Below are 27,970 nucleotides of genomic sequence, written 5' to 3'. Positions count from 1 at the left end.
TTTAGCATTTACAATGCGTAATATTGAAATTAAAGCGAAAGTACATAATGTCGAAGAGATTTGTAAGAAAGCCGCGGAGTTAAGCGGCAGTTCTTGTATTATTATAAAACAGGACGATGTATTTTACAAAGTAAACGACGGCCGTCTTAAAATGAGGAAATTTCCTAACTCTGCAGCAGTTCTGGTTAGATATAGTAGAGACGATGAAGAAGGTCCAAAACTCAGCAACTATGATCTATTGGAATTTTCACCCGTTGAGAGTAAAAAGGCTGAACAATTGGATAATATATTACAGAAATGCCTCGGGATACGCGGCCGTGTTATAAAAGAACGGTAAGTGAATTTTAAATAATAAATATTCCCTTCAATTTAAAAACTTGTTTTGTTTTTTAACATTTGCTGATGTAAAAATCAAGTTATTTAATTGCAATTTTAAAAAATACATTAAAAACATGTTACTATCAGTATAAAAGGAAGTATTGAGTCAATTCACAGGATCTGTGAAGTTACTTAGCACTCTGCTGTTTTGAAACTGTTTAAAATTAAATTTCTTTTACAGAAAACTGTATTTAGTTGGACAGACAAGAATTCATATAGATAATGTCAAAGGTTTGGGCAATTTTATGGAATTAGAAGTGGTTTTAAAACCAGATCAGAGTGTGGAAGAAGGTGAGGCTATCGCTAAAGACTTGCAGAACAAACTAGGTGTTAAAAATGAAGATTTAATAAAAGGTGCATATATGGATTTATTGGAAAAATTGTAAAAGTATAAGACAGTATTTTGTTTGTTGAATTATTCCTTTACCAAATTAAAGCTGTTTCTTCATTACATGGCTATTTTTGAACCGACTTCCCTAAAGAAGGAGGTACTCAATTTGTCTGTATGTTTTTATAACCAAATTCAATAAGGAGATTCTAAATACACACACTTACAAAATTTTTACTTAAAATTAAATGTCCACTTGTAAAATGAGTAATGTTTGGTATTTGTTTCCTATCTGTGTTATAAGGGCCTGGTGATCTATCGTATAATACCACCCAAGTTTTGACACCAGACACCAGCCATAAGGGAAATCAAAGATTTTTTTAATATACACATAAAAGCATATACGATTATTGCTTCGTAATTCGTATTACAAATATAGTAACCTCGATAAGAAGTCTCCTTAAACTTTCTGCTTAGTGAAAATAAAAGCAAGCGCTTAAGTAAAGCAATGTTTTCTCTTCACTTCGCCATTCAATTTGTTTAATATGGGGGACGGCGCGTACGCAGTCCCCACTACCAAAAATTACGCGTCCGAGTTATCCGCATTAGGGATAATCGCAGGGGTCAACCCAACCGCAGTGCAATGGAGGGGCCTCGCCCTGGGGGAACCGCCTTCGTGATCACGGTAACCCCTACGCCAGGTAAGTATGAATTCCAAACCGCGGCCCGCGAGGGTCATTCCCGATGAAAGGTTTTCAACATCGTGGTGTTGAATTTTCAAGATGTATGAAGCGACATCTATCGGAATAATAATGAGTATTTGGTGGCAAATAACAAGCGCTAGATGGCGCTATAAACCTATAGGTTTTGATGGCATTATTTTAAAAATTCATAGGATTGAGAAAGTAAGAAATAATTATATCAGGATAATATTAAATAAGATATTTGAATAATTTTTCGTTTCTATTGAATTCGTTTGTACAGAATGTACTGACAAAAATATTATTTATAGCTAAATAAAAAAAATAAAACGCATATTTCAATCACCAGTTTATTTAAAAAAGGAAAAACTTACAAAATACTAAAAAATACATAATAAATAACTAAAACTATTTTATTTCTATACTATCTCTACAAACATTTCAAGATTGTTAACACAATACTAATTTCTGTATAACCTTAATATTATTTGAGTTATGAGAATGTTCTAGAACTCACTGCATACTATATTCTAAATGGTGCGTCTTTATATGACCTTTTAAACTACATTTTTGTACAAAAGCCTGTCCGCAAACAGCACAAGCGAACCTTCTATCATTATTATGTATTCTCATATGTTCTTTTAATGTTTTTTTCCTCGCATATGACTTTTTACACACAGTACATTCATAAATTCTTTCACCATTATGTTTTATCATATGTACTCGCAATTCATTATTTGTAAAACATGAATAAGTACATAAGTCACAATGAAAATCCCTCTCTTCTAAATGATCTCTTTTTAAATGTCGAGACAAAGAATATCTTCTATCAAATGATTTATCACAAACATTACATTTGTATTTCAACGGAGTCATACCATGGACGTCAACTAAATGTTTATGTCTTTTAAAATATTCAGAGAATCTTTCCGGACACTGCGGACATTTAAACCTTTTTAAACTCATATGCACAGCTGATATATGGTTTTTCAACTTCTGTGCAGTTGTATATACCTTTTTACATATCTCACAAGGATAATTACCAGATTCATGTAATGATTTTGTATGAACTCGAAGTCTATATTTAGTTATGAAGCCGGAACCACATTCCTCGCACACATAATTCCTGAAATGCACATTCATATGACGTTCTATAGAACCGAAAGTCTCGAAATTAAAACCACAAACTTGACACTCGAATATATTATCTTCTGATAACTTGAAAGGTATAACCCTATCTGTGTATTCATTATTATATTTTTTATTATGTTTTTTTATTAGATGCGTTTTTAAATCGTTCAAATTTAACACTTTTTCATCACATATTGTACATTTTAAATCAGTAACGTCGACGTAAACTACGAAATATTCCGCACCAAAAGTTGATAGTATCTTTTTTATTTCTTTTTTCTTATGTTGTTTTATGTGTTCACGTAATTTATCCAAATTTTCATATAATTTTCTACAATAATAACACGGGAATCCGGAACAATTTCTGTTTTTGAACGGTGTAGCGTTACTATTCTCTAGTAATAACGCTGCGTTCAATAAATAACCCATTTTCTCGGATATATAGAGTTTCCTTTTTTTAACCGGAGATGGATCTGTTTCTAGAAGTTTTGCTATCATTCTAGGTAAGACTATTTTATCTGAAAAATATAAAATCAATTTAGACAACAGCTGAAGTTTAAAAACAAATGGGTATTTCTTTACAATTAATAAACTAAAAAATAATCAATATTGAACTACAATTGAAAATAAATACTAATAAATAAATCCTATTTCACTCAGTGATAATATAGCTTTTTACTGATGTAAGAATTTTTAAAACAACTTCAGTAGTTTTTGAGTTTATTTGTTACATACAGAAATATAAATTATTCCTCTTTATAATATTAGTACAAAGTTTTATACATGTGTCAAAATCCTAAAGAAAATTCATTTTGAACTAGATATACACCCAACCTTTAGTTCTTTTTTTTATAATATTAGGTGGCAAACGAGCAAGCAGCCACCTGAATCCACTGAAATAGTAAGCGACCGCTGCCCATAAACATTCGCAATTGCAGAAGCGTTACCTACATTTCCCCTTCATATGCATTTCCTCCTCTTTACCTTCCCAACCTTTCCTCTTAAGAAAAGGGTGGAAAGAGAAAGGGACTAAAATTAGGCCTCTGGCACCACACTCATCAGACGAAACACGGAATTGCTTCCATTTCACGCCTGTTTTCTGTGTGGTCGTGGTATTACTGGGGGTGTGCCGGCCCTGCAGTGCTAAGATGTTAAAGCGGGCACTACCACAGTTTTAACAGTTCTGAGGTTTTACAAGTTTAGTATGATTAGGCAAAATTAAAACTAAAAGTTGAACTGTACAATTAAATCTAAGCCTGTACAGGATTTTATTTATATACTAGCTATTGCTCGCGACTTCGCCCGTGTGAAATTATATACAAAATATAGTCTATGTTATTCACAGAAAAATTATCTTTCTAATAGTGATTTTTCTAAAATCGACCCAGTAGTTTTTGAGTTATTTCAATACATAAAAAATGCAAATTTTTCCGCTTTATTTACATGAAATTAAAATATAATAAAATATATAGCCTATGTTACTCACAGATAAATTACCTTTCTGATGGTGAAAGAATTTTTAAAATTGGCCCAGTAGTTTTTGAGTTTTCAATACACAAAAATAAAAATCTTTCCTCTATAACATTAGACAAAGTTTACAATTAACAAAAAGATAATGTAACAAACCTTTTAACATTTCGAGATGTTTGAAGAATTCAGGGCATGTTGTTTTTAAAGATTGTCGTGTTGGTAGTTTTAGTTCATTCCTCGGGAACCTGGCTATAAGCGCTGCTTCTGGAGTTAAAAGTACCTCTGATTCTATATCTTTTGTTGAAATATCTGAAAATTAAATAATATGCTATTTGTTACAATCTTACTAATATTATAAATGCGAAAGTTTAGATGGATGGATGTTTGTTAGCGTTTGTAGCCTAAACAGCTGAACGGATCTCCATGAAATTTGGCACAGGTTTAGAGCATAGTGTGGAAGAACACATAGGCTACTTTTTATCCTGGGATAAGTTAAGGTTCCCGTGGGATTCATTAATTTAGTTTTTTAATGTTTACTCGGATCATTCTGCAACAGTTCAACATATCTTATTGAAATTTGGCACAGATATAAAACAAAGTCTGGAGTATACATGGGATAAGCTTCACCCCCGAGATGTCCGGTTCCCGAGGTATACGTAGCTTTTTATTTATATAGTTCGTATGTTTTCTAATACCACGCGGACGAAGTCGCGGGCAACAGCTCGTTATAAAATAAATAAAACACTATTTATTGACCAAAAAAAATTTATAATGATTATAATTTAAAAAATGAACTTAAAAAAGCTAGGAATTTACCATCTCTGTCAAAAGAATTTAAATTGATTAAAATATAAAAACTGTTAAGAGAATAGTCTTAAAGAATACATAATCTACTTTTGTTTTCTTATTTCCACACAAAGTCGCAGGCTAAAGCTAGATACTATGTAAGATCATGTTCTATTCAAGATTAATTTCTCTGGTTATTAAATTGTACATCTCACCACAAATATCTTCAATATTATCCGCAAAATATTCTGAATCAAAATCCATAGACTCCTGGTCCTCATTCTCAATTTTCACATCGATAATATCCTCTGTCTTTATGCTTTCAAACTCTTCTAAAGGATGAGAACTTGCTGGAACTATACAAAAAAAAATAATTAAAAACCATTAAAACTGTTATTAACTCCAGAATTTATATTTTTATTTTATTTATTTATTGGTGATAACCACTCAGCATATGTGATCTTCTGTGGCTTTTAAAATAGATGGCACATATGTTTTACACATAACAAACTCATTCTCCATTTCAAAATAAAATGTATATTGTCACAATAAAATTTTGACATATGCAATTGATAACCTGACACATTTAAACAACAAAATAATATTTTAGCGTGCATTGGCAGAAATCACGAATTAAATACACACAGGGTACAGGGTATGATTTTATGTGCTCGATTTTTGTGTCGAAAGTAAAAATGTTTTTAATATAAATTTAAAAGAATTAACAGATTTCAAATTTCTAATTGGAGGTGGAAGGTCATTCCAGCACTTAGTTGCGGCAAGAATAATCTATCCTTAATTAAAAAAAAAACTGACTAAATCTACCAAAACTATAAAAGTTAGGAATCTTGCTATTATCATAAATGCCAAAGTTTAAATGGATGTTTGTGAGAGTTTGTAGCGTAAACTTCACGGTGGATCTTGATAAACTTTGGCACAAATGTAGAGAATACTGTAAAATAACTTCAACTACAAATATTATGTGCCAATTTAATATATCCTATAACTGCGGAGAAGACAAATACAATAAAACCTGACTCCTCAAAATTGGTTTAAGCTTTAGGCTGTGAGAATGGAATTTACAAACCCACAGACATAGAAATAACTTACGGGTGATTAAAATTACACTTTTTTCAGTTGGGAAGGAGTGGGAGTACTCCTTTGACTAAACTATTGCAAGACTGTTGTGGGATTGTCAATTGTTTCGCAGTGAATTCAACTGTTTAGTTGCACAACTAAATATCGAGTAGTGTGTTTGTATAAGGTCATAGGAATCAAAGCGATAATAACAACTGTGCGATACTTTTGACAAAGGTGTGCGTTCTGAATATAAAAATTTAAGTATTTAATTATGTTACCATTTATAAAAACTGTTTCTTTATCTGTAATTGCATTTAAAAGTTGTTGTTCCGAGTCTAATATCATCATACGGAATTTGTTCGCATTCCTGAGGTGTTCTACACATGATGAACAGATCAGGGAACTCTGCGTTGTATTGGTTGATAACTGGAATATAAAAATAGGTTACGTTATACGAGTGATTTAACATTCCTCAAAAAAAGTCTATTTTATACAGATTACTGTGGAACTGAATTTAATATTTATTTATTTACTTACGTATATATTGTAACAATCCATAATGATGTCCATATAGATTTCTTTATTGCCGTTAGACAAATATTCCGTAAAAAGATCTTGATGCTCCCCTTTTTCTACACAAAATCGACATTTGCCGTATCTTTTTTCCATTTTTATAACATTTGTTATATACGGGTTGTTTAATTTTTTACGTTTTTCTAGTAAATAAACAAATTATACCAAAATTATACTGTCAAACTGAACTGACAGTTAATGCACAGATGCAATTAAATTATAGAGCGAATGTTGAAATCGATTCTTTGATTTGTTGAGAAAAAAACGGATTCGTTATTTTTTGTAAATAAAAAAAACATGTAAAACCTTGTAGCTTTCCCCGCAACTCCGTAAACGCGAAAACGAAAAAAATTAAAAGCCCGTGTATTCTCCCAGATTCATTCAGCAATTTGATAAAAAAAAACAACAAACAAAAACATCCATCTATCTAAGCTTTCGCATTTATAAAATTACTATAGTATCTAGTTTTATGTTAAATTCCTCCTTTTATTTTGTAGTAGTGATGGGTATGACTTATGTGAATCGCGTGTCACCGGGCAGTTCAACTCAACTCCCATAGTACGTCGCGTTAGGCCGTGAGCTGCAATTGTATTTGTTGAGCCGAAGCTCAGTTCGAAGCTATATGAACTGGTTCATAATTGATTTATATAAGAAAAAAAGTACCCAAGTTATACAAAAATTAAAGTTTTTTATTTATAACAAATGTCTTAAATTTAAAACAAAACGTAATTATTTGCAATTTATGAAAATGCATGATTTTAGTATTAACAATTCGACAATGGCATAAAACTTGTGCGATTGTCGAATGTCGATTGTTTTGCAGCCAATTTAACTGTTTAGTTGAACAACTAACAATCGAGTGTGCGCATCTCCAGATAAGCTAATAGGATCATAGCGAAACTAAACAATTGTGCGATAGTTCAGTCGCGTGCGCACTTTTATATTTTTATGCTATAATGCATATTCTGTTTTATGTTTATTTGTTTATTTAGAATTTTTTGAGCACAATCTTTGTATTTAAAACTCTTTTTGATGCCGTGGGTTATTTTCATATGTGTGACGTAATCCTGGAACCAATCGAATTTCTTCCCGCAGTACTCACATATTTTTATTTTCTCTCTTTCTTTATTCGTTTTTTGGTTAAGTTGCAGTTTATTCGTCCCGATGAATTTCTTCGGACGATGGAAACATTTAATTTGAAAAAGTCCTACGCTTCTTGAGTTTTCAGTCGATTGATCTTTAACTTTCGTGATATTTATATTTTCAATATTTTCACATTGTGATTCCATTTTTAACTTCAACGGATCTTCTTCTTCTTTTGTGTGTAGTAACACTGAAATGAAAAAAAATTTAAAAATTAGTAACCCTTTTTTTTTTAACCGGCCGTACTAATTACATACATATACAGGAAACAAAACAAAGACACATTTTTAAAAAGAAAACATAGAGATAATAGTGTGCAAACATCTATCCTTACTAAAAAAATACATTTATAATATTAAAAAGATTAATTGTTAAGTATTCTATTCTATTGGTTTATGGCTCTCCCACAGCGGATTAGGCCAGTGTCAAGTGTTTGTGGTTTTATTCTAATTTGGGTGAAACTGGCAACAAAACTCTGCTTATGGAGACATTCGTGGGTGTACAAGCGGTCTAAATATTTTAAACTATTGAATTATATAATTATAAACCTGTTGATCTACCTAAAAAAAGGACGGACACAAAACATTTGTTAAGTATAAGTCCTGGATGTCAATGTAAAAAAAAAACAGAAAAAATCTTACATTTTTTCCGATAGTTTTGTAGCATCTGTGCACTTGACATTACTTCTCTTCTAAAACTGAGAGCATCTCTCAACCTCTTAATACAGCAATGGCATATCATTTCTATGCTCTGTAAATTATCTTCAGATTGTGGCTGTAATAAAATTGAGGTTTTTTCATAGCATATATCTTAAATATTGTTAAATAAAACATCAATTTACTATTGTACTTTTTTTCACTATATATCGTCTATTTATTTCTTAAACGTCTTTGCAAGAATAATTACAATGTTTATGGAATTTAGAATAAAAAAAAATTGAACTATCAAGGAAATAGTCAAATCTATTGATGTGAATATGAAAGTATTTGGTTCGATTCATCAAAAATAACACCTATCCAATAATTATTGAGTTTTTCTTAAAAAGTGAACCAAAAAGTCTGGATTTTTTTTTGGTATTCAATTTTTATTATTATTTTTTACTTACTGTTAGAGTATAACATTCTGACAACATTTCTCCATATATTTCAGTCACACCTTCATATACGTAAGGTTCCCATAAGTTTTGTAAATCACCTTCTTTAAGACAGCAAATACATTTACCTATAAGAATAAAATAAACCTACAATACAGAATACCCCAATCTACACTAATATTATAAATATTTGTATTTTTGTATGTATTGAAATAACTCAAAAACTACTGGGTCGATTTTATAATTCTTTCCCCATTAAAAGGCTACGTTATCGCTTAAACAGTGGGTACAGTACAATTTTTTTAATTCTACGTAGACGAAGTCGCGACCAACAGCTAGTTTGATATATAATGCATTTTTATTAATTACTAGCTATCGACTTCGTCCAGTACTGTCATAACATAGCTTTTTAATGATGAAAGATTTTTTTAATTTGTCCCAGTAGTTTTAGAGTTATTTCAATACATAAAAAAAACTGAAAAATAAAAATTTTCCTCTTTATAATATTAGTATAGATTTTTTGAAGGTCAAAAATATGCTGTAATCCAAAAATCAGGTACTAACCTTCCAAAAACGCTTCATTTAAGTCAGTATCTTGATCTGCAACCTCCATACATACATCTGGGGATGTTGGTGGACTGATAGGCATCTCATCATCTGTAATAACAAGTAGTATTTCTGTTTTGTATTGCTCTTCTATACGGGGTTATTTTTAACCGACTTCCCAAAAGGAGGTACTCAATTCGTATTTTTTTTTATGTGTGTTACGGTATTTCCGCCGCTAGTGGACCGATTTTGATAATTCTTTTTTTATCCGATAGGTTATGCTTGCATGTGGGTCCCATTTTTTTGTTTGATTTTTGGAGTCAGACTACGACGTAGTTAAATAGTTTAGCTCAAAATGGTGCGACCAAAATTTTGGATCTTTTTGCTTTCTTTGCTTATTTAAACAATAAAAGGCTGATCTTATTTATAAAATAAAAAACAATAGAATCGACATAAAACTTTGAGGCCTTGCATTTGTAGGAATTTTTTTAAATTTATATTTCATCATTATTGAGTAAAGTTATATATTTTCTTTATTTCTGGACTTTTTTATTATAATAAAAACCCAATTTTAATTGCTACTTTATAGCCAAATGAAGATTAATTGAAAAGAATTTTAATAAAGTTTAGTCATCATTTTTTTTAATAAGGTGGCACAGGAAGATGTCTAAATTCGCGAAACCCGAAACGACTGATGGCCATAGAAAATCACAATTGCAGATTACCCACCTTCATTTAAGAGACTATTCTGGTCTGTTACAATCGTAGGCAATTCCATACATATTTCAGTGGTCGGTGCACTGTCAGAATTACCTGTGATAACAAAAATAGAAAAGTATTACTTCTTATTATTATTATAAATGCGAAAGTTTAGATGGATGGATGGATGTTTGTTAGCGTTTGTAGCCTAAATGGCTGTACTGGAGATCCTCCATGAAATTAGGCACAGGTTTAGAGCATAGTCTGGAAGAACACATAGGCTACATTTTATCCCGGGATAAGTTACGGTTCCCGTGGGATTCATTAATTTAGTTTTTTAATGTTTACTCGATCATTCTGCAACGGTTCAACATATCTTATTGAAATTTGGCACAGATGTAAAACAAAGTCTGGAGTATACATGAGTCCGGTTCCCGGGGGATACGTAGCTTTTTGTTATTTATATAGTTCGTATGTTTTCTAATACCACGCGGACGAAGTCGCCGGCAACAGCTCGTATGTTATAAATGCAAAAGTTTGCCATTGCCATGGCAACTGCTCCTTTACTATTGACTTGTATTTTTGGTCCATTCCCAAAGGAAGGTATTGTCCAATTTGTTAGCTTGCTAGCTGTTGAGTAGGACTTCGACTACATGGCATTAAAAAAAACAGCCTTTGTTACAGATAAATTACCTTCCTTATGGTAAAAGAAAATTTAAAATCGGCCCAACAGTTTTACGTGAATTGAATACTAAAATACAATTCTCCAATTTTTAATATAGATAATGGATTATCATATTTATCAACACTCACCATTTAAATATAGTGTTGGATAAGAGTTTTTGGTTAACCTATTGCTCGGAGATATATAACACGATTCAAAATGCTTATTACATAACCTTAATTGGTTAAATATAAATATATCTCCCTTTGCTATTATATCATTATGCAAAACCTTTTTCCATACATTAAACCTTTCTATGTCATTAAGTTTAGGAAAATGATGCAATGGACCTGAAAATGAATAATTTTTATAATAGTATTCTAGCAATCTACAGGTCTTAGATCAAATCCCAATGTACCAATGTGATTTTCGAATTTCATATGAACATAAAGTAATTCAAAGAAATGTGTGAAGTCAACTAACATGCAGTGGGCCAGTACGGTTGACTATGCCCTAGTCACCCCTCATTAGGGTAGGCTCCGAGTCCTTCAGTGGAGACATATATTGAGCCGGTGATGAGGATGACACTAGCAAGCATAGCTTTACATCAGTGCAATGTAATATCATCCTTACCCCTTACAGAGGGTTGGCACAGTATGTGCTGCTCTTCCATACATCTCTATCAGTGGTCATATCTGAATCCACTCCTTTCTTAAGCATATCCTCTTGCACACAATCTATCCATATTAGTGAATAACAAACACATATTCATATTACTTTTGTTACAAACTATGTAGTGATCCGTGAGCCGGATTACTGATCTGACCTGCAGGTCAACTTACGTTGAGTTACCCATGTCTATGTAAAGTGTTTAGCTGCGATTGGTATTTTTACGATTAACAAACCAATAGGTTATTAGTAGTCTCTTTGTGCGGGTAAATTTATAAGTGTCTTATATCATTCCTATTTAAGACTTACCTTTTACCTTGCAACCGAAATAACAATTATGTCGCGGACTCTTCGGAACCATTGACATCTTTGTAAATCACTCAATAAACAATATTTATGTCCCTTTATAATAAGAAAACCACCTATATGATCTAATTTACGTTACTATCATTTCTTTTTTTAGCGGTTTAGTTTTATTTCGTTAGAACTTGAATGAAATTTGAATTTTAAAAACTTTGACTTTGTATAAACGTAAACAAATGAAATTAAACTGTCAATGTCAAATTTCAATTTAGGCGCAGATTATAAATTACAGAGTAAGTATGGTTAAAAATAGTTTTTCCAAACACAATCGATTTCTTAACTAATTCTACGGTATAAAATTAAATCGAAAGCTGTAATTTTCAAGAAATTACCTCTATTTATGGAGATCAGTGGCTTACATGCAATAGCTAACGTTTGTGAATGACATAATAAAAGACAAAATTATTAAAAAATGGTTAATATTTTATATTTAAAATAGTATTTTTACATTACTATGTAATACAAATTCGTTGGCACATAAAAGCGCATAATTCAACCATGAGACACCTGATAATGCCTCAATAATCCAGGCTTGCTTTTAAATTGCTTTGAGCAGATGTCACAGACAAAGTCCTTTTCTGTTTTGTGCTTTACTTTATGATTATTCAATTCATATTTCATTAAAAACTTTTTCCCGCAATCTTTACATTTATAATTCTTTTCAGTGCCATGTATTCTCCTCATATGAGTCGTATAATACGGTAGCCAATCGAATACCTTCCCGCAGACCTCACAGGTCATAGTTTTCACCCGTTCTTTATGCATTTTCAGGTTATGTTGATGTCTTTCATAAGTTCCGGAGAATGTTTCCGGACAATAATGGCATTTGATCTTCTTATCAGTATTATGTATATAATCATAATGTTTCTTCATGTATTTCTTTGATTTGAAAACTTTACCACAAGCAGGGCACGGGTATACACCAAACTGATGAATTTCAATATGTTTGTTTAGACGACTGGCAGCTAAGAATATATCCCCACACTCATAACATATATAATTACTATAATGTGTGTTCATATGGCTATCTAAATAATGATAACTAGAGAAAGATTCACTGCACAACGCACAACTTAGTTCCCTATTAAGAATATATGGTATAACACGATTATATGCTTCATCTAACACAATCTGGTGAATATTATTTAAATGTTTGAACATATCATTCCAATTTGGTATCACAGTTAAACAAACCGTGCAATGAAGACAATGGATATCTAATTTAATCACTTCGTTCAACCATTGAGGTCTCATAATTTGGTCTATTTTCGCCGTTCTTTCAGCTATATGTTCAGTTCTTATGTGAATTCTTAAATCTTGAGCATCTTCGTATCCCGGACCGTTACAATATACACAGTAATATCTTGATGCTTTCGTTCTGTAAGGTATTGCATTTGTGTACGTTAATATCATTTTTATTTCATCAACAAAGTTATTGTGTTTCTCTTGTTCGTCTAATTTGTTTGTCTCATCGTTCATATCTGAAAGAAATAATATAAAGGATGTTTTGTTATTAAAATTATTTCAATATTAATAAATATTTTAACTAAGTTCACCTGACTTTTAATAAATCATTTATGTTCTCCCAGACTATGTTTTACATTTATGCCAAATTTTACAAGCTTTAAGATTAAACACATTTACATAGTAAACATCCATTCATCTAAACTAAAACATTTAGTATGATAATAAAACTGGATTGTATATGTGAATATCAATTTCAATACACTTTTTTAATTTCAGTAGTTATTTGATACCTAATTACAATGAGAGATGTGTTACTATCTATAACTTAATGTCAGAACATAGTGGTAGAGCCGGCTTTAACATCTTCGCACAAATGGGCCGGCTCAGCCGGTGTAATACCACAACCACACAGAAGAGAGGCGTCAAGTGGGAGAAATTCCGCGTTTCGTCTGATGAGTATGGTGCTGTAGGCCCAACTAGGGTCCCTTTTCCTTCCCACCTTTTTCTTATGAGAAATAATGGGAAGGGAAAGTGGATTTGATGGCGGAGGAGACGCATAGGAAGGGGAAATATCCTCTTTATGTGCGTCTCCTTCTTCGTCAATTAAGGGTAGGCAACGCATCTGCAATTGCGGTGTCTATGGGCAGCGGTCGCCTCGCCATTTTAGCGGATTTAGGTGGTCGCTTGCTCGTTTGCCATCTTATATTATAAAAAAGTCTAGAAGAACACACAGATTAAGTTGATTTTGAAAACCGCGCGAATGTAGTAACAGGCTAGCATTTTAACATTTGACATACCATCTTTTTTATTTCTTGCCGCATGTATCTTTGCAGTGACGGTCTTCCGCGGTACTCCGTATGTTAAAGACGCCTCAGCGATAGTCATTCCATCATTCAACACCGCATCAATGGCCATTCTTAATGCAGCTACACTATACTGCTTGTATGTTTTATTACGATTCTCTTTTGGTAACCTTTTCGGCCATTTTGTAACATTGGTCACTTGTTTAACCATAGTTTCATCTGAAAGGTATAGATTATTTTTTTTTATTTCTAACTACAAGTGCGACATGGAGGCAACTTTACTACAACCAAAGATATTCAAATTATATATAGACAAGGCATAGTGAAAAACATTTTTTCAACGATATTTCCTCTGAAAGGTACTATATCAGTTGTCAAGTTTATTGCCACCTTGTGCTTATTGCAAAAGATCCTAGCTATAGTGGGCAGAAGTTTTATTTACATAAAATGTTAATAGTTCATTTGGTTACTAAAACATACCATTTTCTGAGTTGTCCTCATTTGGTTGCTCTTTACCTTCAGCAATGTCCAAATATTCAACATTTTGATAAACCGATTCATTTTCTAATTGAACATTTACTGTTGTATGTAGGAACACTGAAATAAAATAATACAATAATTAAGGTAATACACTAGTGTTGGGACTTGAGTGATTTTTTTTCACTGGAGTCACTCGGTACTGGTAACTTTTTCACTCAAATGCCACTTGTGTGAAGATAAGACTCGAGTGATGTTTATAGATGCGAGTCACTAGGAATATAAAAATAGAGTAACCAAAATTTTAAAACCAATAAAACAATGTTAATTTGACATAAAGAAATTATTTTCGCAATAATGTAAAAGTTACTCAAAAAATCTGTACAAAATGTGTATTTTCCTATAAACTAAACCTGTCTACATAATCAAGAAACCTCTTATATCAACTATTAGTTGAAATTTTATAATGTACTACTAATAAGTTCTAATCCATTTTAATTAATTCTAACAAGTAATTTTCATGAGATCCAAATATGTACAGTTTTTTATGTTCTTACACAATTTAGATAATAAACATGATTTAAAATTAACTTAAATGAAGATTAAGAAACTCAACAAAAGAACAGAAATAGTTTATTTTTAAAAAGATAACAAATTTAGGCGAAATTGCTGTAAGAATTTCTTACTCCGCTTGGTATAATGGATAAAAATGACTTGAGTCACTTGAGTAAAAAGCAACTCGAGTCCTATCACTATAATACACCAAACCATGCGAGGCTTGGACAAGTCACCAGTGTGTCGTTAAATTTAAATAAGATGAAATCTTACTTTTATCTAGATTTTCTTGTAGCACTTGTGCGCTCGCCATTACTTCTCTTCTGAAGCCGAGAGAATCTCTCAACCTCTTGATGCAAGAGCTGCATATCATTTCAATGCTCTGTAACTCTTCTTCAGTTTGCGACTGTAAGGTTACGTTACAAAATATAAACTATTACTTGATTTAATTAAACAACCATCAATATACTACTTTATATGGGTGTTAGTTATTATTATAAGTATTTTTACTTACTGGTAGCGAAAAACATTCGGTCAACATTTCTCCGTAAATCTCAGTTTCACCTTCAAATACGTACGGCTCCCACAAGTTTTGTAATTCATCTTCGTTAAGACAGCACTTACATCTTGCTATGTAAATGAAAGTTTCAGTATTTGGCTCCATAATTAATAATTTATAAAAACAGGTCTTATTTTCTATTTATTTTTATATGTTAAAAAATTAATACACCGTTAAGAAAACGAACACATGACAATGAAAACAAGGCGCCATATTTGAATTTTGACATTCTAATGTGTTCTTATGCACAGAGTTAATACGTTTTCACGGCTTCATATTATTTATTTTGCTCCTAAATCTTAAAACATTAATAAATGAATAATTTAATAGAGCTCGAATATACGTTTATCGATATATTTAAGAAAAAAATATGTTTTAGTTCGATTTATTCGTCTAACTACTTCGTTTACAAAAAGTAAAAGGATACAATGCCGCCGCGAAGAATATGTGATTGTGATCTGTGGTTGTGTTGTGTTGATTTTGACTTATAGACTTGTCTTCGTCTTTAAATTATTTTACCAACAAACTTGAATTATGTGTTCACTTTGTTATTTCATTAATAAATTGTGAATTAAATATTGTCCGACACATTATTATCACAATGACTACTGCAAAAAATAACGGACCCATAATAGATCCAGCTCTATGTCGATTCTGTCGAGCTATAAAAAAATGTAGATTGTTGACCGCCGAATACACTTGGATGGAAAAGAAAGAAGTTTACGCGGAAATGTTGATGGATTGCTTTGGAATTGTTGTTAGTATTTCATTTATGTATATTTAAATATTTGTAAAAAATTCAATAAATGTGAATCTAACAATTGATTTATTACTTTAATTACAAGTATATTTTAAAGTATCATTAAAATTAAAAAAAATATATAAAGTTGCTATGATCATCTGAATTAAATAGTTTGGTGTTGAGTCTCTATAATAAACATAGATTTATATATTTTTGCTTATTATTTCAGTTATCTCATATAGATGAAGACATGAAGGATGCTGGTGTGTGCGCTACCTGTGTTGTAAGACTAAGAGATGCTTCTGCATTCAGACAGCAAGTACTACAGTCTGAGGAACTATTCCTCAATGCTAAGCTAGAAGATAAAGATGGTATGATTTATTTAAATAAAGACAAATAATTCTTTAACCATTAAATAGTATTCAGTGTGAACAGTATAGTGTACAGTCATCATCATCTCCCCTGACTTATTCTACTCCTGTAGGTACGGTGCACCGGGTTTTCACCCTCCAATCTCTATCATCCGTCATCTCAGTCATCACTCCCTTCTTGATCATGTCACTGTGATGAAGTTCACAGTATGAACAAGTATAATTAAAAAAATGTTAAGTCTACATCTCCGGCCTTATGGACCGCGGAAGGTTTTTTATTTCCCTCCTGCCCTTTGAGAGGTTTTATCCCCTCATCAAGCATTTCACCATACATCTGTGGATGTGGGCTCTAGAAAATAAGGCTACCCAAGCCTTAAGCTTTTAACCTTATACTATAAAAACTAATAAACATTACAGAGATGAAGAAGAATGTTGAAATAGATGTGGAATTGAAAGCGGAGCCGAAGGATGATGTTAGTGAACATAACTCAATATGTCCGGAGCAACGGGATGATAGTATGCTTGATGATTACTCCGCTGATGATGTGGAAGGTAAGTGTAACGAAGGCAAGTGACAAGAGCCTTTATAAGTAACCTAGCTGTGGCTTGTGACTTCGCCCCCGTGAAATTAAAAATAGTAAAAAAAACATAAGTAATAACATAGCCAATTATTGGTGCAAGAACCTAAAAGCTGTCCAGTAGTTTTTGAGTTAATCTTTCCTCTTTATAATTACAGATAAGTCGATGATAGCAAAAAACCTATTTTATATCTTTCTTACATCTTAATCATAATTTCTTAATACATATTATTCATGTGAAAGTTTGGATGGATGTTTGTCAGAGTTTCTACCCTAAACTGTTAAATGGATCTTGCTGTCATAGATGTAGAGAATAATCTAGAAGAACAAATATGCTATTTTCTATTGAGTTACGGGCGAAACCTAGTCTATACTATTATAATAAAGCGTAAACACACACTTCTTTGTTGCCTAATATGTCAGCAAATACAGCATATTTCTTAATAATTCTTTTTTTAATAAAAAGCCCTACATTTACGTCATGCTATAGGCTATATATTTTAACGTCATTAAACATTTTGGATAAAAACCCTAATGTGGGAAAGAGACCATAAGTTGCTGCCAACATCAAGAAAGATTGCTAAGGTTTGTCATGTCATGTCATTTTGACATTTGCTATTGATAATTTGACAATTGTAAACAATAGCGTTAGCGTTTTTACAATTTTACGTAGATGAATTCGCACGCGAACAGCTAGTATGTAATAAATGTGAAAGTCTAGATAATTAATGTTATATCACAAAGATATATCGAAGCAAAAGCTAGTAATTTCATTAAATCAATTACCTGCTTACTATTACTGGTTTTAATTACAGATTTCAAACCAAAAAAAGAAGATGAGAATGCGTCCATAGCATCAGAAGACGATGCAATGGATGATGACAGCGATTACTCCGTCTCATCATCAGATTCTGATAAACCCATCATAAGAAAGAAGAATGGCACTAGAAAGAAGAAGGTCAAAACCAATGGAGTACAGAAGAAGAAACAGAAAGGAATCAAGAAACAGAAAGCTGGTGAGATATGAAAATATATTTTTTAGAATATGAATCTTTGAACAAACTACTTGTTTTATTGGTTCAATTTACGTTAATATAGGTCACAAACTTAAACCTAATTCTATTCCCTTTTCCTCTACTCTTTTCTTTAGAGTAAGGTGGGAAGGAATAGTGTATTTGACGGTGGAGGTGAGGCATAGGAAGGGGAAAATATCCTGTTTATGTGGGTCTCCTCTACCGTTGATTAAGGGTAAGCAACGAGTCTGCAATTGCAGATGTCTACGGGTAGTTGCTTCGCCAGTTGGTCGGATTCAGGTGGACGCTTGCTTGGTTGCCACCTTATAATATAAAAAACTGATGTACAATCGTGACTTGCACAAAGTGATAATAATAAAAAGTAATTACCCATGTACCACTGACCTTTTTCATACAGACAAAAATAGTGTTAAGGATTTTTTTTTTATATAATATAAGGTGGCAAACGAGCCACCTTATATTATATAAACCTGAATCTACCGAAATGGAAAGCGACCGCTGCCCATAGACATCCGCAATTGCAGATGCGTTGCCTACCTTTATTTGACGGAGAAGGAGACGCTCATAAAGAGGACTTTTCCTCTTCCTATGGGTCTCCTCCGACGTCAAATCCGCTTTTCCTTCCCATCCTCTCCTAAGAAAAGGGTGGTAAAGAGAAAGAGCTTTAAATTGGGCCTCCGGCGCCACACTCATCAGAAGAAACACGGAAATGCTTCCACTTCACGCCTGTCTTCTGTGTGGTCGTGGTATTACTGGGGGCGTGTCGGCCCTGCAGTGCTAAGATGTTAAAGCGGGCACTACCACTGTTGCCTGGTGGAAAGGGAAAGGGAAAATTCCGCGTTTCAATGCGTACAAAATATTCAAACGACTGTAGCTTGTAAGTGAGACACTAATAGATTCCCCGATTGTACAAACATAAAAAAAACGATATCTATATGACATTTTTTTAGGTAACCTAAAATTTTATATTTTATTTTCAGGTACAAGTTCGAAACCATCAACAAAAAACAAGAAACCACCAGTGGAAAAGAAAAATACTTACGATAGAGATCTAGATTGTATGTCGGAGGAGAATTTACTAACAATAATACAGTACTCTTATGTTTGTCCGTTCAAAAATAGACGGAATAATTATTATTGCTTTTATTGCAAAGATTATTATCCGAAACCAGAAGATTTACGTGAACACACAGTATCACATGATACGAAGCCATTCCAGTTATTAATGGGGTATAAAAAAATGCCGAAAATCGATATTACAAGAATCGATTGTAAACTATGTACAGCGAAAATCGATGATTTAGGGATGTTCAAACAACATATAGACCAAGTGCATGGGAAAAAAATCTACTTCGAAGCGCCGGATAAAATGTTATTATACAAATTAACTTGGAACGATCTAGTTTGTGTGATGTGTAGTGATATATTTGAAGATTTTAACTCTTTGAATACTCATATGGTTGAACATTTCAGTAATTATACTTGTGATATTTGTGGTGTATGTTTTCTAGAGAAACCTCGTTTAGACGCACATTTGAAACGTCACAAAGACGATGAAAGACATACATGTGAAGTGTGCGGGAAAATGTTCAAGTCGAACCATTATAAAGATATGCATGTCGATATTGTGCATAAAAAGAAGGCAATAATACGGTGTCCGAGGTGTGATGAATGTTTTATGTCATATGCGTTAAAGAATAAACATTTAACAGAGGCTCATGGGCAAAAAAGAACTTATCCATGCAATTTGTGTGATAAAGTATATAATAGACAGAAGACTTTAACTGAACATCAGCGTAGAAATCATCAGAAAGTGCTCAAACATCAGTGTGAATATTGTGATCAAAGGTTCTACTTGCCGTCAAGATTGAAAGAGCATATGGCAACACACACCGGTGAAAGGAACTTCCGCTGTGAATACTGTGAGAAGAGTTATCCAAGATTAAAGTCCTTGCAGTATCATATACGAACACATACTAATGACAGAAGATATAGATGTCATATATGTGGCCAAGCGTTCATACAGAATGCGAGTCTGAAATCTCATATAAAAAGTCATCATCCGGAGTGTGATATTGAAGGCTGCTATTTTTAGCATAAAGTATTGTTAGATTCCAACTTTATGGCGGCTCCCGGTTGATGCGAGCATGTCTTGGGCCCTCTGTGAACGGAAATGGGTGCAGGCACCCAATATACACAGCGTGTTCCTCTAGTAATGAGCGCTTATTGATCTGAGTGGACTATTGTAGGCACTATGTTGCCAGATAAAACAAAAATGTATTGTTGGCAGTTAATTTAGACAGTATCGGAGTTAGGATAGGACGAGGTATAGCAACAGCCTAGAGTGTCGGACATATGGGGGCGCCATTCCTCTTGTATTAATAATATAGTTAAGGGGCGGTTTAAAAATACCCTGAATTTAGCTTTAATAATTGAGCAGATCTAAGACACCTGACGTATATAGTTTATTGGTGTTGCCAACAGATAAAATAGTGTTGTGCTAACTGCCATTAACATTAAATTTCATACTACTTAACATCACAATTATTTTGTAAATATAGTCAAGTGACAGTAAATGTTAAAATATTTGATGTACAATATTACCTTTAGAGTTATGTGAATTTCCATACAATGCAAATACGATATGTATAGATTAGTATTGGTGACTTGTTAAAAATTATTATCTTTATAAAGAGGCTAAAAATACAAGATTTAAATTTATTTCTATTAAAAACTAGTCTCTTCCTTTATGTATAAAAATAAAACATGCTACATTACTCCATAATAGAAGAGCTTTTAAATAGTAAAGTAATTTTTAAAATCGGTTTATAAGTTTCTGTTTTCATACGAAAAAGACTCATGTTTTTAAAATGATTTGATTGGTATTATCAATATTATATAGATCGGTTTTATTGTAATCTAGAAGTACAATATACTTTTAAAACCATAATGTATTAATTTTTATATACTCTGCAAAACTTATTGTAAGTACGTATTTATAAGATTTAATTTATTAAGTTTAATTATATAAAGAATTGAGATTATTTAAATGTTTTTTGTTTTATTTTACCCATATTATTATTTACATATGCAGGGGATTTTGCGTATGTGTTCTTAACACGTATCTACATCTATGGCAAATTTAATCGAGATTCGATAATCCGAGATACGTTTTAACAAACGTCCATCCATCTAACTTTCATAATTTTTTCAATTTTAGGAAGATTTAGGTTGAATACTTGACTGAAGACTGAAGACTCAGCATAAAGTCGATCATAGATGGGTTTCTAAACTATAGGTAATTTTAGAATATACAAATCTCATTTCATATTCTACGTTCAAATAAAAATTACTCATTTTTAAGTTATTATAAAATCGATTTTAACAAAATCGATACCGATAACATGTGTTGCGCATCCCTATTGTAAATGATAATTTTGACATTGACAGATAAGATTTCAGAAGTCGATGTTTTTATTATTTTTAAGCAAAATTTTCTTATTTCCATCAAGTTTACTATGATATATAGTATTGTGTTATTCTAATTAACTAAACAACAATATGGATGATAGTACGGATATCATGGTAGAGCCTCTACCATTACTGGGCATTTGTAACCTGTGTTTGCACGACGGAGTTGTACAAAGTATGCTAATAAAGTACGAACATGACGGCGTATCAGAAACATACGTCGAAATGCTGTTAAAAAGTTTCTGTATCGATGTAAGTATGTTTAAATTATCGTATCCACTTTGAATACTCCAGAGTACTATTACACGAAATCGACATATATGCGTAGATTTATTAATTTGTAAGCTATAGCTACGAGTACTTCGAATTAGATTGTTCACATGTAGACGAGCTTACCGATAACATGAGAAGCAGATTAGTAAGATCAATTTGTAACTGCATAGTTTTGATTTGCATCCAATTAGCATATCACATTGAGTCAAAAGCTGCCAACTTTGTTGTTAATATGAAGTTATTAGCTGGCTAAGATCTAAGTAACTCTACTGTGAATTACCCACATAGTTTTATTGGTAACGGTGAGTTTCATTTTCAGGTACTATCAGTAGATCTGGAGGATACAAAAAGACTTATCTGCTTCTCCTGTATTGATGAGTTGCTGCATTTCGTTAAGTTTAGAGAAAAGGTGGAGAACTCCTTGAAGTCTTTGGAAAATGTAACATTGCAAAGTAAGTAAACCCCTTTAAATTTTCTTTTTTTGTTTTGTCTTCAGTTTTTTTTTTATAACATAAGATGGCAAACGAGCAAGCGGCCACCTGAATCCGCCAAAATGGCGATGCGACCGCTGCCCATAGACATCTGCAATTGCAGATGCGTCGCCTACCCTTATCCGACGGAGGAGGAGACACACATAAAGAGGATATTTCCTCTTCCTATGCATCTGCTACATCGTCAAATCCACTTCCCCTTCCCATCCTCTCAGGAAAAGGGTGGTAAAAGGAAAGGGACTTAAATTAGGCCTCGGGCACCACACTCATCAGACGAAACACGGCTTTGGTTCCATTTCACGTCTGTCTTCTGTGTGGTCGTGGTATTACTGGGGGCGTGCCGGCCCTGCAGTGCTAACATGTTAAAGCGAGCACTACCACTGTTAGAACTTTTGGTTAATGTATGTGTGTGTGTAATATGTGTGTGGTAGTTATCTGAGTCAACATTTGTTATAAAAAGATCTCTTGCAAGTGCTGTGTACCTGTCATCTGTGTGTTCTGCTTTTTTGTTTTGCCTTGTCTCTAATATAGTTAATTTGGTTGAGAATTTCGAACATGCAATTTGTGTATTTTATAAATAAATAAATAAACACTATTGTTCGAAAAAAGAAGTCATTTTTTAATTAAGTAAATTAATCTTGATAAAATAATGCCTGATTGACTAAAGCTTTCTTGTTTAACATGTTCAGTTTGTAGCAGGAAGTATTTTTCTGTATTGAAGCTCCAGCAGTAACCAGTAGTTATTATTACCTTAAACCCTTGCAGGGCGCTGTTAGACTATGTTCCCATGCAAACAAAAGAGATGACTATATTTCTGACATCCATTCAAATCTAAGCTTAGTGTTATAGTGTGTCTAAATAAATTAGATTAGTTTGACAATTCATTTCAAATTTAGTATGGATGGGTTGTGGAGAATCAGTCATGAATCTTATCGATTTTCGATTTTTATTCTTATAAAAATCGATAGATTTATAGTTATAACTTATGAAATAAAAAAAAATAAACACTGTTTTCTCAAATTAATAATGACCATAACAAATAATGAGAGTAAATAAATGTTTATTACTACTACAGCCGTACATAGTCGAATTGTATTTCGCTATTATTTCTGTCATCGCTAAATTCTTTACACTACAATCAATACTAGAATTGTCCTCTACATTAGTGAATAAGAAAATTTACATGACATGACAAACCATCGCAACATTGCTTCCTTGACGTTGGCAGCAACTTATGGTCTCTTTCCCACATTAGTGTTTTTATCCAAAATATTTACCCCCTAAGTTTAATGGCGTGAAAAAATATAAGAAGTATCGCTTTTTATTAAAAAAAGAATTATTAAAAAATGTTGTAATTGCTGACTTCTTAGGCAACAAAGAAGTATGTGTTTACACTTTGTTATAGTATATAGTATAGATTGAAATTGTTTAATTTATTTCCAGAGCAAAAACTGCCGGGTGTAAAAGAGGAACTAGCATTTGAAGAGCTTATTAAAGAAGCTTGTGATAATGATTCTGATAATCAAGTGGGTGAGTGTCAATATTTTTTTTAAATTGATTGCCATAGTCAACAATTTTTAAGGCGGCAAAGAGCAAGCAGCTCGAATTTGAATTAGCAAAGTGATTACTACCCATAGACAATATCGGGATATTTTTGTGTCCCCTGTGTCAATTCCTAACTAGTTTTGGGCTTAATCGGACATCTGCAAGTGCGCACCATACTAGTACTATTGGGAAAACATACTAGTACACACTTTTAGTACCTTTAGTACTTCAGATTTGTAAGAAAACAATACCATGAATAGAATATAACGAGGGTTATAGATTACTTCACGTCAAATTTTAAGCAGGGTCAAACATATGTTAAATGTTTTTATCCACTTTTGATTCTCATTACCGAAGGTGGATGTTTTAATCTGGCAAATATACAATGAAATCAAACACGAGGTTAACACTGATATCGTGTAGTGTACTAAAAGTACTAAATTTCCGATTAACAGAAGCCGTTTCGGTAACGTTACTTTTTAGTACATAGTATGTGTACTACCCAAGACTATTCCCAACTCATAATTTCATTAAGAATATGTTGGGAAAAGATATTGTAATGAAATTAGTCCTGCATTGAAAATATGAACATTGAATTGATCTTGGCATATTGAAACTGCGACTGGAGGAATTTAAAAAAAATATCTGATAAATTTGGTATTTCTTTCAAATGACTTTTTTGTTTCTTCCAGATTCTTTAGATGATGTATTTGATGTTAAGCAGGAACTACAAGACCTGATGCATGATGAAACAGGTAAATATAATAAATATAGACTAACCAAGAATGTAAATTCCTAGCCATTGTTTTAATAGGCAATATGCATATGACGCCAAATTGTACCAAACTTTTTTTAAGTATACTTTATTACTATAAAAACATTCCTGCAAAGATTTTTTTACAATATAATGTGATTTAGTGCCAAAATTTAATCATTAAAGTGTCTTTTTTCAAATTCCCTCGCTAAGTTCTAAAACGCACACTATGTGTTGACAATACAGTTCATTTACGTTAGTTTATATAGAAATACACTCTTGAAGTATTTTACTGTAAACACGATATCAAAACCAACTTTAAAATAAATAATTAATGAATAGAATTATTAATTACCACTTATTTGTACCAGGAATAATAAAAATAAATCCATTTTTGACTTTTTGACCTTGAGATACTTTGTTGTGTTTTGCGTCGAAGTGACATCCGAGCGTATGTTATGAATGGAATAAGACAATTGACGTCAATTGTCTCATGACAACTCCGGTCGCGTTGTAGTCGCTCGAAAATGATCGTAATTTTATTTTGTTATTTTTAGCTCAATGGTTGAATATTTTCGCGTCAAATTATTTTTCTGGTTATTTTATAAGTTAAATCGTTTAAAAAAAGAAAATAAATACATGCATATTCCCTATTGACTTTATTATCAGTTTTTCGTTTAAGAAGTGATTAGTTATTTTTGACAATATGGTAATATTGACAATTAGTTAGGATAGGCCCTTAATCTTTTTTTTCCACACAGACGGAGACATTTGAAAGCATATAAATAATTGTAACATAAACTCTTAATTACATTTCAGATGTTGATATGTTAATAAAAGGTGAAGATTCCGATGATTATGTACCTAAACGTAGAAGAAAAACGTTGGCAAATAAAAAAAAACTTTCATATACATTAAAAAAAAACTCTGACACGACAGAAACTGAGGGTATGCTGAAATCGGGACTGTTCCCATTCAAAATATACAAAGATAGGACGTTCTCTTGCGTTATATGTCCTAAGAAATCGACAATTTTAGACGACATAAAAGAACATATGTCGGAACATTCGATATCCAATTTGCATATAGCTTTTGAGAAAATACGCTCATCGAAGTTGCAAACATTTTATAAATATGATAATAAGTTACGATGTAAGCTATGCAAAATTGATATATCAAATTATAACGAGTTAAGACAGCATATAGATTTATGTACAAAATTAAAAATAAACAAATGGAGTAACTTACCTTTCAAGTTGGAAAAAGATCAACTTGACTGTCCGATATGTAAAAAGAGATTTCTAAATTTCGTCAACTTAAACACACATATGAATGTTCATTACCCGAATCATATTTGCGAGAATTGTGGAAAAAGTTTTGCATCCCAAGCTAGATTACGCGGTCATATGAGGACACATGAATACGGTGATTTCCCTTGTAGATACTGCGATGCAGTTTTCGATAGAGTAACAAAAAGAGAAAATCACGTATCAAAAGAACATAAATCGGGTTTAAGATATGCATGCAAACGTTGTAATATATCTTTGTCATCATTTTATACGAGACAGAAACATTTAGCTGAAGTACATAATGAGGAATTAAAAAGATATAAGTGTAAAGCATGTACTCAAAGTTATATAACACCTGGACACTTATCGAGTCATGTAAGAAGGGACCATTTGAACGAAAGGAATCACAAATGCGACAAATGTGATTTGGCTTTTTACACAAAGAATGCGTTAAAAATGCATATGATAAAACACGATGGTGAACGGATTCATGTGTGTCATATATGTCAAAAATCATATCAGAGGTTGAAAACATTGAGAGAACATATGAGAATACATAATAATGATAAAAGATTTATCTGTCCTGTATGTGGACGGGCTTTTACACAGAAATGTACATTAAAGGGGCATTTGAAAGTACATGATAGGAAAGTAGATGGGGATGTAAGAATGGATGACTCGTTATGTACAAATCGTGCTGTTGTTATATGTAGAATAGAAGCTCCAACTAATTTGAATACATAAATAAATAATTTACTAACTTATTAAAACTTTCGTGAGACATTATACTATAATAAATTATAACACGGCTAAACTCTTAATAACTTAATCACCACGTCAGTTTCGAGCTCGTCTTCGCCGACGGACATAGTGAATAGGGTACCCCCTGCGCCCCCCGCACCCCCTGCGCCCCCCGCACCCCCTGCGCCCACCGCACCCCCCGCGCCCCCCGCACTGTCGAAACGCGTGATGCGGGCGAAGGCCGAGGGCACACAGTGACCGTCGCGACGTGATAGCGAGTATACCCGATTAATCACTCACCCTGAAGAAGGACCCCCAACTGTCGAAACTGTCGGTGCCTACACCGAATGTTATCACGTGAGTTTAGCCGTGTTATAATTTATATAATTTACTAACTGTTTAATGATTTTGAATGAAATTGGATGATGCACAAAAGATATAAAATTCTTCCAGCTTATTTTAAAAATAATATGTGTTCCAAAGATGTTTAAATGATAGATGAGGCAGTAAATATTTCTCACCGGTACTTTACAGTGGTAGTGCCCGCTTTAAAATGTTAGCACTGCAGGGCTCGCCCCCAGTAATACCATGACCACACAGAAAACAGGCGTCAAATGGTAGCAATTTCGTGTTTCGTCAGATGAGTGGTGCCGGAGGCCTATTTTAAGTCCCTTTGTCTTCTCCACCCTTTACTTAAAAGTTTCAACTATGCCTCCTCTATATATCTGAATCTCTTTGATATGTTCACTTTAATCCAAATGTTGTTGACGTCTATTTATGTGATTTCGAATATCGATTGTAATATTATGTCGAGTATTTTTTTTTACGGGATTTGTGTGCAAATATCATAAATTATTTTTATTTTTAGATAAGGCCATATTTACTTTGTATATTTGAAATTATGCTTATTTTATTTTACTAATTGTAATTAAGTAAATTTATTTGTCATATGTCAGATACGGTCTAATATTTATTTTCTAAAGGCCTGTCCCACCACTGGCTGATAGAGTCTCAGATAGCTTAAATGACGTCACTGTCAGATAAGGGAACAAAATCCGATATTTCCATATATTTTACATGTTGGATTGTTATCAGACATTTACAGTTTGGTGGGACAGGCCCTTAGTCTATTTAAAATTGAAATTTTAGTCTCAAAAGTATGTTTTTTCTAAAGAAATATAAACTTTATTTATAGA

General features: G+C 32.6%; 6 protein-coding genes across 7 annotated transcripts; 3 read left to right on the top strand and 3 right to left on the bottom strand.

The window, feature by feature from the left end:
- The first annotated feature begins 6 nt into the window (after positions 1-6).
- On the top strand, positions 7-829 carry LOC106103906. The gene is made up of 2 exons (XM_013283821.1): positions 7-333; positions 560-829. Exons 1-2 carry the CDS (start codon positions 14-16, stop codon positions 762-764), a joined length of 525 nt encoding a protein of 174 aa, XP_013139275.1. The 5' UTR covers positions 7-13; the 3' UTR covers positions 765-829.
- A 985-nt stretch (positions 830-1,814) lies between these two features.
- On the bottom strand, positions 1,815-7,017 carry LOC106103900 (zinc finger protein 2-like). The gene is made up of 5 exons (XM_013283811.1): positions 6,412-7,017; positions 6,153-6,300; positions 5,010-5,150; positions 4,165-4,317; positions 1,815-3,056 (listed from the first exon to the last, which is right to left on the bottom strand). Exons 1-5 carry the CDS (start codon positions 6,541-6,543, stop codon positions 1,921-1,923), a joined length of 1,710 nt encoding a protein of 569 aa, XP_013139265.1. The 5' UTR covers positions 6,544-7,017; the 3' UTR covers positions 1,815-1,920.
- Positions 7,018-7,115: 98 nt separating this feature from the next.
- On the bottom strand, positions 7,116-11,786 carry LOC106103905. 2 transcript variants are annotated; one of them, XM_013283819.1, is made up of 7 exons: positions 11,571-11,786; positions 10,742-10,942; positions 9,959-10,042; positions 9,248-9,340; positions 8,696-8,811; positions 8,232-8,364; positions 7,116-7,780 (listed from the first exon to the last, which is right to left on the bottom strand). In XM_013283819.1, exons 1-7 carry the CDS (start codon positions 11,626-11,628, stop codon positions 7,386-7,388), a joined length of 1,080 nt encoding a protein of 359 aa, XP_013139273.1. In that variant the 5' UTR covers positions 11,629-11,786; the 3' UTR covers positions 7,116-7,385. The 2 variants fall into 2 exon arrangements, with proteins under 2 accessions (XP_013139273.1, XP_013139274.1); XM_013283820.1 differs by lacking the exon at positions 10,742-10,942.
- A 240-nt stretch (positions 11,787-12,026) lies between these two features.
- Positions 12,027-15,725, bottom strand: LOC106103902 (zinc finger protein 43-like). Its single transcript, XM_013283813.1, has 5 exons — positions 15,441-15,725; positions 15,200-15,332; positions 14,375-14,491; positions 13,889-14,113; positions 12,027-13,105 (listed from the first exon to the last, which is right to left on the bottom strand). Exons 1-5 carry the CDS (start codon positions 15,588-15,590, stop codon positions 12,117-12,119), a joined length of 1,614 nt encoding a protein of 537 aa, XP_013139267.1. The 5' UTR covers positions 15,591-15,725; the 3' UTR covers positions 12,027-12,116.
- Positions 15,726-15,812: 87 nt separating this feature from the next.
- LOC106103899 (zinc finger protein 37 homolog) lies at positions 15,813-21,177 on the top strand. The gene is made up of 5 exons (XM_013283810.1): positions 15,813-16,242; positions 16,457-16,598; positions 17,016-17,150; positions 17,992-18,192; positions 19,191-21,177. Exons 1-5 carry the CDS (start codon positions 16,087-16,089, stop codon positions 20,303-20,305), a joined length of 1,749 nt encoding a protein of 582 aa, XP_013139264.1. The 5' UTR covers positions 15,813-16,086; the 3' UTR covers positions 20,306-21,177.
- A 489-nt stretch (positions 21,178-21,666) lies between these two features.
- On the top strand, positions 21,667-27,646 carry LOC106103901 (zinc finger protein 267-like). Its single transcript, XM_013283812.1, has 5 exons — positions 21,667-21,933; positions 22,274-22,406; positions 23,889-23,975; positions 24,683-24,745; positions 25,564-27,646. The coding sequence occupies exons 1-5, from the start codon at positions 21,772-21,774 to the stop codon at positions 26,775-26,777; spliced, it is 1,659 nt and encodes a 552-aa protein (XP_013139266.1). The 5' UTR covers positions 21,667-21,771; the 3' UTR covers positions 26,778-27,646.
- Positions 27,647-27,970: the final 324 nt, after the last annotated feature.

Source organism: Papilio polytes, unplaced genomic scaffold (genome assembly GCF_000836215.1).
Source record: "Papilio polytes unplaced genomic scaffold, Ppol_1.0 DF823693.1, whole genome shotgun sequence".
Taxonomy (NCBI): Eukaryota; Metazoa; Arthropoda; class Insecta; order Lepidoptera; family Papilionidae; genus Papilio; species Papilio polytes.
Note: the sequence above shows the minus strand (reverse complement) of the source record. Positions and strands in the feature narration are given on the sequence as shown.

Excerpts from the sequence above, each read along its gene's own strand:
- LOC106103906 (XM_013283821.1), top strand. The coding sequence starts at position 14 with ATGCGTAATATTGAAATTAAAGCGAAAGTACATAATGTCGAAGAGATT. Across the intron at positions 334-559 it reads GGCCGTGTTATAAAAGAACG|AAAACTGTATTTAGTTGGAC; the intron begins GTAAGTGAATTT and ends TTTCTTTTACAG.
- LOC106103900 (XM_013283811.1), bottom strand. The coding sequence starts at position 6,543 with ATGGAAAAAAGATACGGCAAATGTCGATTTTGTGTAGAAAAAGGGGAG. Across the intron at positions 6,301-6,411 it reads TGGATTGTTACAATATATAC|TTATCAACCAATACAACGCA; the intron begins GTAAGTAAATAA and ends TTTATATTCCAG. Across the intron at positions 5,151-6,152 it reads AGAAACAGTTTTTATAAATG|TTCCAGCAAGTTCTCATCCT; the intron begins GTAACATAATTA and ends TTTTTTGTATAG.
- LOC106103905 (XM_013283819.1), bottom strand. The coding sequence starts at position 11,628 with ATGTCAATGGTTCCGAAGAGTCCGCGACATAATTGTTATTTCGGTTGC. Across the intron at positions 8,365-8,695 it reads CAGAATGTTATACTCTAACA|CCACAATCTGAAGATAATTT; the intron begins GTAAGTAAAAAA and ends ATTTTATTACAG. Across the intron at positions 7,781-8,231 it reads ACAAAACTATCGGAAAAAAT|TGTTACTACACACAAAAGAA; the intron begins GTAAGATTTTTT and ends TTTTCATTTCAG.
- LOC106103902 (XM_013283813.1), bottom strand. The coding sequence starts at position 15,590 with ATGGAGCCAAATACTGAAACTTTCATTTACATAGCAAGATGTAAGTGC. Across the intron at positions 15,333-15,440 it reads CCGAATGTTTTTCGCTACCA|TCGCAAACTGAAGAAGAGTT; the intron begins GTAAGTAAAAAT and ends GTAACCTTACAG. Across the intron at positions 13,106-13,888 it reads GGCAAGAAATAAAAAAGATG|ATATGAACGATGAGACAAAC; the intron begins GTATGTCAAATG and ends TATTTCTTTCAG.
- LOC106103899 (XM_013283810.1), top strand. The coding sequence starts at position 16,087 with ATGACTACTGCAAAAAATAACGGACCCATAATAGATCCAGCTCTATGT. Across the intron at positions 16,599-17,015 it reads TAAGCTAGAAGATAAAGATG|AGATGAAGAAGAATGTTGAA; the intron begins GTATGATTTATT and ends TAAACATTACAG. Across the intron at positions 17,151-17,991 it reads CTCCGCTGATGATGTGGAAG|ATTTCAAACCAAAAAAAGAA; the intron begins GTAAGTGTAACG and ends TTTTAATTACAG.
- LOC106103901 (XM_013283812.1), top strand. The coding sequence starts at position 21,772 with ATGGATGATAGTACGGATATCATGGTAGAGCCTCTACCATTACTGGGC. Across the intron at positions 23,976-24,682 it reads TGATTCTGATAATCAAGTGG|ATTCTTTAGATGATGTATTT; the intron begins GTGAGTGTCAAT and ends TGTTTCTTCCAG. Across the intron at positions 24,746-25,563 it reads CCTGATGCATGATGAAACAG|ATGTTGATATGTTAATAAAA; the intron begins GTAAATATAATA and ends ATTACATTTCAG.